The sequence below is a fragment of the Saccopteryx leptura genome, chromosome 11 (genome assembly GCF_036850995.1).
Source record: "Saccopteryx leptura isolate mSacLep1 chromosome 11, mSacLep1_pri_phased_curated, whole genome shotgun sequence".
Classification (NCBI taxonomy): Eukaryota; Metazoa; Chordata; class Mammalia; order Chiroptera; family Emballonuridae; genus Saccopteryx; species Saccopteryx leptura.
Window position 1 is genome coordinate 57,273,458 of NC_089513.1, and position 12,903 is coordinate 57,286,360.

At 37.8% G+C, this 12,903-nt stretch overlaps 2 protein-coding genes across 11 annotated transcripts in view; one reads left to right on the forward strand and one right to left on the reverse strand.

The window, feature by feature from the left end:
• The window catches only part of RALBP1 (ralA binding protein 1), a 167,649-nt gene that overhangs the window by 121,964 nt on the left and 32,782 nt on the right, over window positions 1-12,903 (forward strand). The window lies entirely within an intron of this gene.
• Window positions 1-12,903, reverse strand: part of PPP4R1 (protein phosphatase 4 regulatory subunit 1) — a 77,620-nt gene that overhangs the window by 35,294 nt on the left and 29,423 nt on the right. For all 5 annotated transcript variants that reach the window (XM_066353151.1, XM_066353149.1, XM_066353150.1 and 2 more), the window contains 5 exons: window positions 9,107-9,249; window positions 8,134-8,280; window positions 5,041-5,148; window positions 4,834-4,899; window positions 2,560-2,718 (listed from right to left, as the gene is read on the reverse strand). In XM_066353151.1, the coding sequence (XP_066209248.1) occupies window positions 2,560-2,718; window positions 4,834-4,899; window positions 5,041-5,148; window positions 8,134-8,280; window positions 9,107-9,249 (623 nt within the window). The remainder of the gene's footprint in view (window positions 1-2,559; window positions 2,719-4,833; window positions 4,900-5,040; window positions 5,149-8,133; window positions 8,281-9,106; window positions 9,250-12,903) is intronic.

The following is a 12,903-nucleotide window of genomic DNA, read 5'->3' on the forward strand; positions in this document are numbered from 1 at the left end:
TGAAACTACACACACACTCATTAGAAATATAATACTGATTTAAATAAAATATATTTCACAAAAATCTTGAAGCGTATATTACTGTTATCAATGAATGTCTCAAGTAGGAGAGCTGAAAAGGCTATATAAACTCTTATTTCCTGTTGTGTTCCTGCATTATGTGTGTAATCAAGATTAAAAAACAAACATTTGGAAAGGAGAGAGGTTTTATGGGAGGAAGCAGAAGGATGGGAACAATCTGACAAAAGCAAGTATCATGGGAAAAACTATAAACCAATTTTGCCAAGATGAGATTATACACCTTTCGGGTGTAACAATGCCTTTTCCAAGTCTTAAAATGAGGATTACATGCTAAGTATAAATTTTACAAAGGCAAATACATGTCGAGTATTCCTATTATTGGTAATTCCTGCTCGGAGTAGCAGTGGCAAAATGATTCAACTTATTTAAAACAAAAAAGACTAGAATAATTTGCAGGACAGCAAAAGGAATAGTGTGTATGACTTACAGACTTTTCCTCTTTATACTTCCATAAAAGCATAAAGGGTAACGTTTACAATTTACATGAGTTTAGACTACTCTGCATATTGTCAAAACTCTGAGCCTGTCTCAAATAGGTACAGTTTAAATATACCTCAAACAACTGAAATTTAAGGAATCCTTCATTTTAATATAAACCTATTCCCAAATTAAAAGGAAATACTGCATGTTGCTCCAGCCAAAACAATGACAAAGTAGTTAAAATTTCAAAATGAAAACTTCAAATAAGCTACATAGTCTTTTCTAATAATCTTATAATAAAAAAACATTAAAATAGTACTGAGGCTTAACTGTCTTTTCCTCTATGTAGATTTTGTTTTGAAAATGAATGTGGTGAGATTCTGAGACCAACTTCTGACATTACAGCATAAGAAGCTCCACTGACCCACACTCCCCAATGAAATGGGGGGAAAAATCCACTATTCAGTACCTCTCGAAAAGGTCCTAAGGGCAAACAACAAATTAAGGAATCAAGAAAATGCAAAAAAATTGAGTAAAATATTTTTGAGAGTTTGTGGTATCTGAACCAAGACCAGCTGAGCTCTGGGTGGCAGAGCTTGCACTGAGACTGCTATAGCCAAGAACAGAGGACCCAGGGCCCCAGCTCCCAGCTCAAGGGTTGCAGCATTTCTTGCCCAGCCCTCAGCTATCCGTTGCTGGGACTGGGTCCTGGGCAAGTGCAGTGGAATGGTGAGGGCTCCCTTCCTCCACCTAAGGCCCATTAGTGGAATAGGGACTTTATCTGGGACACTGCTTTCAAATAATTCTGAGGTCCCAACAGCCCATACCCCAGCTCATGAAGTCAGAAGAGATCAGCCAAGAGAACCTCAAGCTGGTGAACTTCCCACTCCTACCAAAATGTTCTCATCCCAAGGTGACTGTGGGAATACCCAAAGCTCTGCCCGAAGAGGGGAAATGAGAATCCACGAAAGTAGTTCACCAGTCACTAAACAAATAACAATTCCAAGCCCCAGAGAAGGGTACCAATACCTGAATTTGCTATAATATATCACCTCACAAAAAATTACAAGTCATGACACGAAACAGAAGAATACCCTGGGAGGAAAATTAGGTAACGGGGACAATGTGTGAGAAAAGTAAGATGTTGGACCAAATAAAGACTAATAAAGAGAAAGAAATTTAAAAAAAGAACCAAATGGAAATTGTGGAGTTGAAAAAGTACAATAATTAAAATAAAACTCACTATATAAATTCAACAATAGATCTGAACTGACAGAAAAAATAGTGACTACAAGGCAGATCATATAACTTATACAAGACGAAAAACAGAACAAACGAGTAAGAGGAAAAATAAACACAACCTCAGAATAATGTGCGACACCATTTAAGCACACCAATATACTGTATGTGGAATAGGAACACCAGAAGGAGAAGAGAGAGAAGACAAAATATTTGGAAGAAATAGACAATCTGGATAAACCTATAACAAGTGAAGAGATTAAATTAGAGATAAAAAAGACTAGACCCACAAAGAAAAGTCCAGGCCCACTGGCTTCACTGCTGAATTCTATCTACTAAACATTTAAGAGAGAATTACTACCAACTCTTTACAAATACTCCCAAAATGTAGAGGAGTAGGGAACACTTCCCAACTCGGTTTTTGATGTATTAGCCTGATAAGCAAAAGGATGAAAAAGCCATCAAAGGAAACTACCATTACCTTCATTTATGAATATAAAAATTCTTAACAAACTAGCAGAATCCAGCAACGTATAAAGAACTATTACACTAGGACCAAGTGAGACACCCAGAGATGAAGGTTAGTTTAAAATCTGAAAACCAGTACACAACATCATAGCAGTGGAGTGGACCTGTTTTGTATTTTAACAGAAAGTTTGTCCTGTTTAATAAAAACAGTACAGTTATCTATTGTCTACTCCTAGAAGTATTAATAACATTCCTTAAATTATAAATTATATCTTAAATTATAAAATCCAAATGTTTGCTATAAAATATTATTACGTATTTTACAAAAATGATAATTAAACAAAATCCTACCCAACGTGAAGGATCACTGATCAAATTAATAAATAGTGCTGATAATTTAGTCCGTCGGATTTCTTGACATGTTGCACATGAAACCGCCATGAAGCACTCAGCACACGCTTTCCGGACTCCCCATACATTATCAGAACAAAGCTGGAAAAACCTGGGCAGCTGGGCAAGAATAGTGTTTTGTTAGGCAAACAGTTTCAGTACAGGCATACCACGCTTCACTGTTCTTTGCTTCACTATGAGTCAGACACTGCATTTTTTATAAATTGAAGGTTTGTGACAACCCTGCATCAAGCAAGTCTATCAGTGCCATTTTTCCAACAGGCTCAGATGATGGTTAGCATTTTTTAGCAATAAAGTATTTTTTTTATTATTATTTTTTGTGTGTGTATTTTTCTGAAGTCAGTAGCAGGGAGGGAGAGAGACAGACTCCTGCAAGGGCCCAACCGGGATCCACCAGCATGCCCATCAGGGGGCGATGCTCTGCCCATCTGGGGCATTGTTTCATTCCAGCCAGAGACATTCTAGTGCCTGAGATGGAGGCCATGGAGCCATCCTCAGCACTCGGGCCAACTTTGCTCCAATATAGCCTTGGCTGTGGGAGGGGAAGAGAGACAGAGAGAAAGGAGAAGGGGAATGGTGAAGAAGCAGATGGGCACTTCTCCTGTGTGCCCTTGTAGGGAATCGAACCAGGGACCTCCACACGCCAGGCTGACGCTCTACCACTGAGCTAGCCGGCCAGGGCCAGCAATAAAGTATTTTTAATTAAGATATGTACATTGATTGTACAATTGGTACAATAGTAAGTGCTATTGCACATTTACTAGATTATAGGATAATACAAATATAACTTTTATAAGCAGTGGGAAACCAAAAAATTCACGTGACTCTTTTTATTGTGATATTTACTTTATTGTGGTGGTCTGGAACCAAACTCATAGTACGTTTCAAATATGCATGTAGTTAATTTCATTTTCTACTCTTACAGTGTTTTAAAGTATTTAGATTGTAACAAAATTCAGAAGACTTGTTTAGTATTAATACTCAGTAATTTTTAAATAAGCTACATCTAACTCACAATATCACTGGCTAAGATAAAGCAAAACACTCCCAACAAATACAGCTTAAATGTTATTATCCAAGAGCTTGTATCTAAACTTACTTTGTATAATAGATGGTTTGGAAACTCTTAAAGTATGTTATGGAACATTAAGCATATATAGTCTATGAACTAACCATTTAAAAATAACCTGCTGTGGATTTGTCACTAAAAGACTTGAGGGTTAATAAATATTAATTTGAATAAATAAGAATTGATTTGTTTAATAAAAATAGGAATGTAAAAATTGATCAGTGGTGCCTGACCAAGTGGTAGAGCAGTGGATATAGAGTGCCAGCCTGGAATGCTGCAGACCCAAGTTTGAAACCCCAAGGTCACCAGCGTGAACACAGGATCACCAGCTTGAGAGTAGGATCATAAACATGACCCCACGGTTGCTGGCTTGCACCCAAAGGTTGCTGGCTTGAAGTCCAAAGTCACTGGCTTGAGCAAGGGGTCACTGGTTCGGCTGAAGTCCCCCCCCCCCGGGTCAAGGCACATATGAGAAAGCAATCAATGAACTAAGGTACTGCAACTATGAGTTAATGCTTCTCATCTTACTTCCTGTCTCTCCCTCTCTCTCTCTCTAAAAAAAAAAAAATAAGTAAAAATAAAAATTGATCAATGGTTCTTACACATATTTGCATTATTAACAAACTATCAAAAACACAGTTCAGATTACAGAAATTTACTTCCCCCCCCCTTCTTTTTCAAGTGAGAGGATGGGAGACTGGGAGACAGACTCTCGCATGTGCACCAACCGGGATCCACCCGGCAACCCCCATCTCTGGGGTAATGTTTGCAATCGAGCCATTTTTAGCACCTAAGGCAGAGGCCTGGAGCCATCCTCAGCACCAGGGCTGATGTGCTCTCGAACCAATCGAGCCATGGCTGCAGAAGGGGAAGAAAGAAAAAGAAGGGGAAGGCAGAGGGGTAGGGAAGCAGATGGTCACCTCTCCTGTGTTCCCTGACCAGGAGTCAAAGCCGGGACATTCACATGCCGGGCTGACACTCTATACCACTGAGCAAACCGGCCAGGGCCTATTCTTAAAGTCCTATTATCTTTCTGGTTTGCACTTGTGAAACTGTTAATAAAATCTAGGAGTAAATATATACCTTTTAAACTTTATGTGCTGTTTGTAATGCGTTGCTTACTCCTGGGTTTCTATGATACTTACCAGCATTTCCTCAGTAGCTTGCTGGCCAACCACACTGCAAATATCTCCAAAATTGGCAGCGCAAACCTGGCAACAAAAGCACCACTGACATTTCAAAATATTACCATGAAGGTCTTTAAAAATAATCATTTAAATTTCATGTATCAATATACATAGTAACCACTAGAACCATGTCTTCTTGAACAAACAAAAATGACTAACAAATACCTTTCGAACGTGAAACATTCTGCAATCACAGCACATCTCACAAAATCTAGGGAGGATAAGACGCTCTGTAATATCCTTCCCCACCATGGGAGCCATTTTGCACATTATCTAAAATAAATATGAACAAAAACACAGTGAAAATATCTTCAAACAAGACTTTTCCAATTAAAGTTTGCTAGCTTATTACAAGTATATAATTTAAGTATATGTAAAATAGGACATGGCATCAGTATAAAACATTAATAAAAACATTCATCTTATTTAAGTTGAAGACAGAAAAATAGATATTAACTACTACCAATAAAATCAATCAATAATTACTAACTGTATACTAAACCCAGAGAAAATCCTTAAAATTTCCTGTCTACAGTTTCAATCTTATCAATCATTTTACCTGACAACTTTAAAAGCAAAACCACCTACATCCTCTCAGTAAAACAATAAATGTTGACTGTTTAAAGGAAAAGATTATTCATAAGAAGGATCTGGGTTTAGAATATCTGCACTGCTAAGAAAAGACTACCAGGAGGCAGTCCTTCCCGTACTGCCTTACGAAGTCCTGTTTTAAATGAAACTTGTGCATACCGGAACCAGCTTGGTTCCCAGGAAGGCAAGGGCACAGTGCTGATATGCACATTTCAGTAAACACAGTTCCAGGCAAAGTGAGAACAAACTGTTTGATAACTAATCCAATGTTATTGAAGTAAATTTCCCCCACTGTTGGTATAGAAAGAAATCTGATGATTTGTCATCATTTATCTATTCCATCCACTCTCAACCATGCAAATATGAAAAGTTAAAGGCGTAGAGATCAGAAAAAAAGCTCTACTCATTTATGACATGATTGTCTGCATAGAAAATCCCAAGGCATCTATAAAGAAGCCACCACAACAAGTGAGCTTAGGAAGTTTGCAGGACATATGTCAGAATACAAAAATCAAATGTGTTTCTATAAATCCGCAATGAACAAGTGGAAACATTTAAAAACAGTTACTCATAACTGTTAAAAACCATGAAATCTAACAAAATACATACATAATGTCTACTAAAAGTACAAACACTGATGAGATGAATAAAAGCCCTAAGTAAATGGAGAGAGCTACCATGAGTTGTCAAGCTGGCAATTATTCCCTAATTGATCTATAGATTCAACACAATCCCTATCAAAATCCCAGATTCCTTAGAACTAGGTAGACCACCTACCTTGCCCAAAGCCAGTTGCTTTTTGATTCCTTACTGTTTCTAAGAATTTCCAAGCCCTCAGTTAAAGACCCAAAGTTATACTATATCACTGACCTATCATAATTAAATTTACTAGAATTATTCCACAGATAGAAAACAACTGGGGATCCTGGGATTGCAAAACATGACAAAGTAAGCATAAATCAATGTAGGAGATCACAGGTTTCACACTAGCACTGGATACAGTCTTTTCACTATAATTACAATGCTTTAGCAGTGTTAAATCTCATCAGTGTTAAACTCTGCTCAGTAATAAACCAAGTGATGCCAAAACTAACTTCTCTTAATTAGGAACCTGTAAAATTAAAAAAAGAAATAAAATCTGTTTTAGAACTTGACAGAGGTGGTGGTGGCACAACATTGTGAAAATACTGAATGTTACTTAACTGTACACTTTAAATGGTTCATTTTTTATTATGTGAATTTCACTTCAGTAAAAGTGGTATTACCAGAAAAAATATCTAAACATATCATTATCTGGTACCTGAGTATATGAAAATAAAATAATGAAATCAAGGAATTTCCAAGGGAAATGGACTAGAAAGATGACAAATTCATCCTATTAATGATTCAAAAGTACTATAAAATTTTGGTTTGATTTTTTTCATATCAACAAAGATGCAATTATATTATTTTAGGTTTAACTAGTACACTCTCACTATCCAAACAGATTCAAGTAAATTTTCAGATGGATTTATCAGTTTTCTAATTTATTTTCAGATTCTTATTACCATCTGAACTCAGAAATCATAGATGTAAACTGCAACAGATACTACTATATATTCTAATTTATGTTCTATTTATTTATTTATTTTTATATAGAGGAAGTGAGGGGAGGAAGAGTGGGCGAGGTGAGGGGGGAGAGGGAGGGCACCAATTCATTGCTCCATGTAGTTGTGCATCCACTGACTGCTTCTCATACGTGCCTTGACTGGGAACTGAACTGGCAACCGCAGGCTCAAGCCAGCAACCCTGGGCTCAAGTGGGCAACCTCATAATAGAGCAAGCGACCCTGAGTTCAAGCTGGTGACCCTGGGCTCCAGCCAGATACCCTGGCAATCCCAGGCTCCAGCCAGATACCTTGGCAGCCCTGGCTCCAGCTGGTGACCTTCGGTCTTGAACTGGGACACCTCAGCACTTTGAGTCATAGGTTTATCTACTGCACCGCCACCAGTCAGTCTTCATGCCCTATTTTTGATGGCCCTCTACCAAAATATTTGCTGACCGTGTTAAGAAGATAAAACCCAGAAAACTTACAAGTATACTTGACTTTATTATGTGCATAATGAATTAATCTGTTTATCATTAATAATAATTTATATCATATATCATATCATAGTAAAATTACTTGCTGGTCTATCCTTCCCCCAAAGACCGTACTCTCGAGGACAGGAGCCAAGTATTACTATTCTTTCCTACACTGCTTACATAATGCCTAGAAAAGTGTTCAATAGCAAGTAAAAGGGTTCAGATGTTTCTTCACTCAATACAGTTGGTTTTAACTGCACTGGTTATTTCTCCCATCTTATTTTTCCATTTTGACAAAATAATAAAATGTACAGTTATGTACTGTCTTGCTGTACATTTTGCTTTTTAAAGTCCAGTGACAGAGCCATCTAATTTCCAGTTGCCTGGCACAACAGCGGGCCCACAGAAAACGCCCCTTTTCCCTTATATGCATATGTCTCTTTCTAGCCAGTCATTCTATTTCAAATTCATTTAATTTGTGGCTACTTTGACACCTAATACATATAAATCCTATAGCACATAATGCAGCATATTTATTGAGCACCTCCTATTAGTCAATAGTGACTAATTACTACCTAAATTGAAAAATGACCTTCTACTTACAGCCACAGCTTCTGTTTTCACATCGTCATTGCTATCTGGGGCAGTCAGCTCTATGAGGACGGGGCACACTTTGGTCTCCACATCAAATCGCTCAATCAACTCTTGCTCCAGCAGAGCCAACAAAGCTGCCTGGCTTGTTTTTCTTACCTAGGAAAAAATTAACAGTACAAAGTACATAAATGATATATAGCAAAACTCTTATCACTTGACTCTTTTTTTTGACAAAGAGAGTCAGAGAGAGGGACAGACAGGGACAAACAGACAGGCAGGGAGAGAGATGAGAAGCATCAATTCTTCATGGTGGTACCTTTGTCGTTCAATGATGGCTTTCTCATATGTGCCTTGACCGGGGGCTACAGCAGAGCAAGTAACCACTTGCTCAAGTCAGCAACCTTGGGCTTCAAGCTAGTGACCATGGGGCCATGTCTATGATCCTATGCTCAGGCAAGCTGGATGATATTGTGCTCAAGCCTGTGACCTTGGGGTTTTGAACCTGGGACCCCTGTGTCCCAGTCTGATGCTCTATCCACTGTGCCACCACCTGGTCAGGTTCTATCACTTGAATGTCATACAACTAAAGACTTATCATCTCAACTGGTAAAACCATGCAAATAAAAATTTGTGGCTATTTTCAAGTATTGCAAAGATAAAACCTGACAGATTGCATTATAACAAAAGTGGAACAAAAAATCCATCTTGCAAAATGTCTCACCAAAGAAACTGTTTGAAGGACCCCTATGAGGGAGCCAAGTAAGGATGCAGCTAGAAGGCATTGTATATAACGGCATTAAGGAAACCTCTGAGAATTGCCAAACTCTCAACATATCTTGTCTAAGAAAAATAGCTGTTTGAAATATACAATACCAACATCAAACTGGAGAAAGAGATTCAGATGAGACCACCTAGGTTTGGCCATTCTACATATATTATCTTATATAAATTTCCATTAAAAACATGTATATGGCATTCTTACCTGATTATTCTGATCTGCGAGATATCTAACCACAATGGGTAGTAAGTATTTGGAGAAAGCATATGGGATTGAAGGCCGGTTTTCTTGACAAAACAATGCAATATGAGGCACCTGTTCCATCAGCTCTGCTCTCACAGTTGGTTCTATTGAAATAATAGAAGTGTGAGCAAACATTCACCACAATAACAAAATCTTTGTCTGGACTTGAGACTGTTGAGAAAAGGTTTAGATTTTCATCCTCAGCATAAAAAAGACATGCAAGATGTTCTCTAACTCTGTAATCCTTTTCACATCACACACAGGTCACCCTCATGAGTTAAAGGAAGATTCTGCCCTCCTCCCAGCCTTGTATCTTCATAGCATGCACTTAGTATGCGATTATTTCCTATAATAATTGAATTAATGTATTCATCACCTACATTGTGCCACACTGTGCTAGAGATTAAATATCCAAGTCACATCAACAATAATATATTATTATCTATAAGCTCTAATATTTAAAAACCTCCTAGGACAAATCATAAAGACTGGCTTCTAATCTAAAGTTAGTCAATGAATGAAGGATTTACAGTTAGACTTATCTAAGACCTCTCAGGTATATGAATATTGAAGGAAACCAATAAATTTTTAAAAACAGCAAATAACTTGCAAAGACCCAAGTACATATGGCATATTTAAATTTAACAAATGTGGCATTTCAAATCTCTGGGTTTCAAGAGATGAACTATCTAGTAAGTAATGGTGGGAAAATCAGCTAGTTATATCAGAAAAAAAAGATTGTCTTGTATACACCAACATTAATTCTAGGTGAATTAAAGTTTTAAGTTTTTTTTTTAAAGATCAAAAGCACTAAAAGACAGTATTTTTTCAAAATGTTTAATCTTGATGTGAAAAGCCTTTTCAAGGCAAACAAATCCAAAAACCAACTAAAAGACCAGCAAATTTCACTTTATAAAGGCCTCAGTACAGACAACAGATACTCAGATGAAAGGCAAAACTGTAAGAAAATACACAAACAAGAAAGTATTGATGATGAAATATACAAGGAACCTCATGGTTACAAGAAAGAAAATAGGACATGACTAGGCAATTCACAGAAGAAATACAAGTGACTGACATGATGGACTATCAATACAAGCCATTATATCAGACTTAATTAGAACTCTGGCACCTATTACTAATATTATTAGTTACCTTAAGGTAAATATGCATGAATATACCCAGAAGAACTTTGGATTTCAGTAGACAAGTAAAATTATTAAACTATCAGTAGAAAATGGACTAGCATCTTACAAAGCTGAGTCTTACCCACAAACCAATTTTGCAATTCGATTACACGACTGTGTTAGACAGTATTTGAACAAAATAAGAGCGCTATTTTAAAAAGTAAAAACTGCCTGGCCAGGTGGTGGCACAGCAGATAGAGAGTCAGACTGGGATGTGGAGGACCCAGGTTCGAAACCCCGAGGTTGCCAGTGCCAACTTGAGTGTGGGTTCATCCGGCTTGAGTGGAAGCTCACCAGCTTGAGCAAGGGGTTGCTGGCTTGAGCGTGGGATCATAGACATGACCCCATGGTGGCTGGCTTGAGCCCAAGGTTGCTGGCTTGAGCAAGGGGTCACTTGCTCTGCTGTAGCCCCCCCCCCCATTAAAGCACACATGAGAAAGCAATCACTGAACACCCTAAGGAGCTGCAAAGAAGAACTGATGCTTCTCATCTCTCTCCCTTCCTGTTTGTCTGTCCCTATCTGTCCCTTTCTCTGTCCAAAAAAATTAAAAAATTAAAAACAAAGAAAAACTTTAAAAAACAGACATATGGCCTGTTTTCCCCCACTAATATTAAAATTGCTAACAACTGACACTAATACATATATTTTGAGGGTAAAGAAGAAGACAAGTTACCATTTTAATTAAGAATGACATCAGTAATTTTTTTTTCTTCAAAGGGTCTTTTTTGTACTGTTTCTTCTATTGGTTTATTTGCCTACATGCCTACATGCAAATAAACCAATAGAAGAAACAGTACAAAAAAGACCCATGCACATACAGACAACTGATTCATTAAAAGGTGAAAAGGGAAAGATGGTATGGTTCAAAAAATAATGCTAGGTCAACTAGATACCCACATTTAAGAAAATAACAAAATGAAACGTCCCCTACTTCATACCATACCCAAGAATAAATTCCAGTTGGAATATAGATCTACATGTCAAAGCAAAAACAACAAATCTTCTAGATTAGTTAATATAGGAGAAAATTTTCATAACTTTGAATAAGAAAAATTTTCTTAAGCAGGACACAAACAGTACTACCCATAAGAGAAAAGAACTTCTCTTCTTTAACAGGCACCATTAAGAGTGAAAAGAGAAGTCACAAAGTGAAAAACACCTGTAATACACACAAATGACTTAGGTAGGGTTCATATCCAAAACGCAGACTTTAAACAGTAAGTAAGTTAAGCAGTAAGAAAAAGACTGCAAGACTGCCCATTTTAAAAAGGGGGAAGAGGCCCTGACCAGTTGGCTCAGTGCATGGAATATTGGCCTGGTGCGTGAATGTCCTGGGTTTGATCCCTGGTCAGGGCACATATGAGAAAAGCGACCATCTGCTGCTCTCTCTCTCCCCCTCTTCCCCTCCTACAGCCAGTGTCTCCATTGGTTTGAGCAACAGCCCCAGGTGCTGAGGATAGCTCGGTTGATTCGAGCATGGGCCACACACGGGGGATGCTGGGTGGATCCAGGTTGGGGTACATGTGGAAGTCTATCTCCTCTCACTTAAAAAAAGGGGTGGAAGCATTTGAATAGATATTTCAAAAAGATGCCCAAATAGCCAATAGGCATATAACCAGGTGTTCTGCTTTACTGGACACTGAGGAAATGTAAAATGAAACTACAATGAGATATAAACAAGTTTTGGTGATGACGTGAAACACAGGAATGCGCATACACTGTTAGTGGGACTACAAATTGTTATAACACTTTGGAAAACTGTGGCATACCCAAGAGGAATATATGCAGACCCTGTGACAAAGTAGCTTCAATTCAAAGTATATAAACACTGAAATGTTCACATGTGCTCTATGTGACTCCCTGGCTCACAGCAGCATTAATAGCATAAAGCTAAAAGTAATCCATATGTCCTCTAACAGAATAAAGGATAAGTCACAGTACATTCACCCAGTAATCACTGTTTAACAGTTTTTTAAAATCTATAAATACAATTATACAACATGATGAGCTTTAGAAGTATAAAGAAGCTAGACACAAAATACATTCAGTCTGATTCCACATAAAGTTTAGACAGGCAAACTACTCTGTATGTCTTAAGGTCAAAACGTTGATTACCTCTGGGGAGAAGAGTGGAAAAGAAATTAGGAGGTGCAGTGAGAGGGCTTCTGGATGCTAGCTCTATTGCCTGTTCTGAGAAGCAACTGAATGGGACTTCATTGTGTGATACTTCATGGAACTGTACATTTATTTATAGTTCATGTATTTTTTGCAGTGTTATATTCAATATATTTATAAAAAGAACATAAATTAGCTTCAAGTATGTTAGTTCTGAAACCCTGAGTATATAATTATAACTGGTTAGGATTCCAAATTTATGACCCAGGAATACTCTGAGAACTGCCTCTCTCTTCTCCCCTCTCCCCTCAAACAATTACAAACATATGCACACACAAGAGATTAACATAAAATTACTCCTAGCTATTAACACCGAGCCTGGCGGACAACTCAAAACCGCTTGGGGAGGGCACTCCCATAATGAAGGCTGACCCAAACATCAAAACCTGTGAAGA